Genomic DNA, 1,935 nt, shown 5'->3' with positions numbered 1-1,935 from the left:
CCCGGCCCCTCTCCACGACGGCGCCGGGGGGGGGGGGGGGCGAGCGGGCAAACAGCCCCCTCCGCGCCCCGCCGCCGCCAAACCCGACCACATCTACGACGAGCCCGAGGGTCTGTCCTCCCACACCGTCTACGACGAGCCCGAGGAGGTGAAGGGGGAGGCGTGGAGGCTGCAGGCGGCCTCGGAGGAGCCCGCCGGGCACGAGTACCCCTACAACCCGCAGCGGGATGACTACGCGGTGCCCAAGAGACCTGTCCCCCTCCGGCAGCCCTTCCTGCTGCAGGGCAAGGAGTGGCTGGGGGACACCGAGTACGACAACGTGGCCCTCAAGTTTGCGAAGAAGAGGAACCTGCACTGCACATCCCTAGGGATGCACGTCCCACGCTGCGAAGATGCAGCCGAATGATGCTCAGCCCACCCTGGTTGGTAATGCACACCCCCAGGGATGGGCGTCTCACACCCCAAGATGCAGCCGGACGATGCACGGCCCTGGGATGCTCAGCCCACCCCAGATGGTGACGCACACCCCTGGGGATGCACATCCCACACCCCCAGGGACGCACATCCCCCACCCCAAGATGCAGCCGGACGATGCACGGCCCTGGGATGCTCAGCCCACCCCAGATGGTGACGCACACCCCTGGGGATGCACATCCCACACCCCCAGGGACGCACATCCCCCACCCCAAGATGCAGCCGGACGATGCACGGCCCTGGGATGCTCAGCCCACCCCAGATGGTGACGCACACCCCTGGGGATGCACATCCCACACCCCCAGGGACGCACATCCCCCACCCCAAGATGCAGCCGGACGATGCACGGCCCTGGGATGCTCAGCCCACCCCAGATGGTGACGCACACCCCTGGGGATGCACATCCCACACCCCCAGGGACGCACATCCCCCACCCCAAGATGCAGCCGGACGATGCACGGCCCTGGGATGCTCAGCCCACCCCAGATGGTGACGCACACCCCTGGGGATGCACATCCCACACCCCCAGGGACGCACATCCCCCACCCCAAGATGCAGCCGGACGATGCACGGCCCTGGGATGCTCAGCCCACCCCAGATGGTGACGCACACCCCTGGGGATGCACATCCCACACCCCCAGGGACGCACATCCCCCACCCCAAGATGCAGCCGGACGATGCACGGCCCTGGGATGCTCAGCCCACCCCAGATGGTGACGCACACCCCTGGGGATGCACATCCCACACCCCCAGGGACGCACATCCCCCACCCCAAGATGCAGCCGGACGATGCACGGCCCTGGGATGCTCAGCCCACCCCAGATGGTGACGCACACCCCTGGGGATGCACATCCCACACCCCCAGGGACGCACATCCCCCACCCCAAGATGCAGCCGGACGATGCACGGCCCTGGGATGCTCAGCCCACCCCAGATGGTGACGCACACCCCTGGGGATGCACATCTCACACCGTGAGATGCGGCCGAACGACGCCCAGCTCCCACAGCAAACACACACCTTCCCCTGCGGATTTTTTTTCGCCCACGCCGCTCAGCCCTTGCTGGGATGGCACCGTGGCCGCACACAGCCCCCCGGGGACGTGCCTGCTCTTGGCCACCCCAGCAGCCAGCGTTGTGGCCCGGGCTGGGCACCATGCCTGTCCGAACGAAGGTCATGCCACATCCTCGCTCAGCAAGAACAGCGGCATAAATTTCTACTGTCTCAGCCACGTTCTTATTTTTAATTATTTTTTTTTTTTTTTTTTTTTATAAAACCACTTTTCAGCTCCTCTGAATTATAGATGAAATACTCAGCTTTATTGTCATGGTGATTTTAGTGGCTGGTTCCTCTCCTCCCAGTACATTGAGACCTGTACACGACCTGACACAGCCTGACCTGCTCTGGGTCAGCCTGCTCCTCTTCTTCCCCCTCCTCCTCCTTCTCCTTCCCCTGGTCCCGGC

The 1,935-nt window shown here is 64.4% G+C and overlaps 1 protein-coding gene across 1 annotated transcript in view; it reads left to right on the top strand.

Moving 5' to 3' along the window:
* Positions 1-406, top strand: part of DOK2 (docking protein 2, 56kDa) — a 15,400-nt gene extending 14,994 nt beyond the window's left edge. Inside the window, 1 exon segment of the mRNA XM_009884371.1 lies at positions 46-406. Coding sequence (XP_009882673.1) covers positions 46-406 — 361 coding nt within the window.
* Positions 407-1,935: the final 1,529 nt, after the last annotated feature.

This window comes from Charadrius vociferus, unplaced genomic scaffold, assembly GCF_000708025.1.
Source record: "Charadrius vociferus isolate BGI_N301 unplaced genomic scaffold, ASM70802v2 scaffold1044, whole genome shotgun sequence".
Lineage (NCBI taxonomy): Eukaryota > Metazoa > Chordata > Aves > Charadriiformes > Charadriidae > Charadrius > Charadrius vociferus.
The sequence above is the reverse complement of the archived record's forward strand: the minus strand, read 5'-3'. Positions and strand labels throughout refer to the sequence as shown.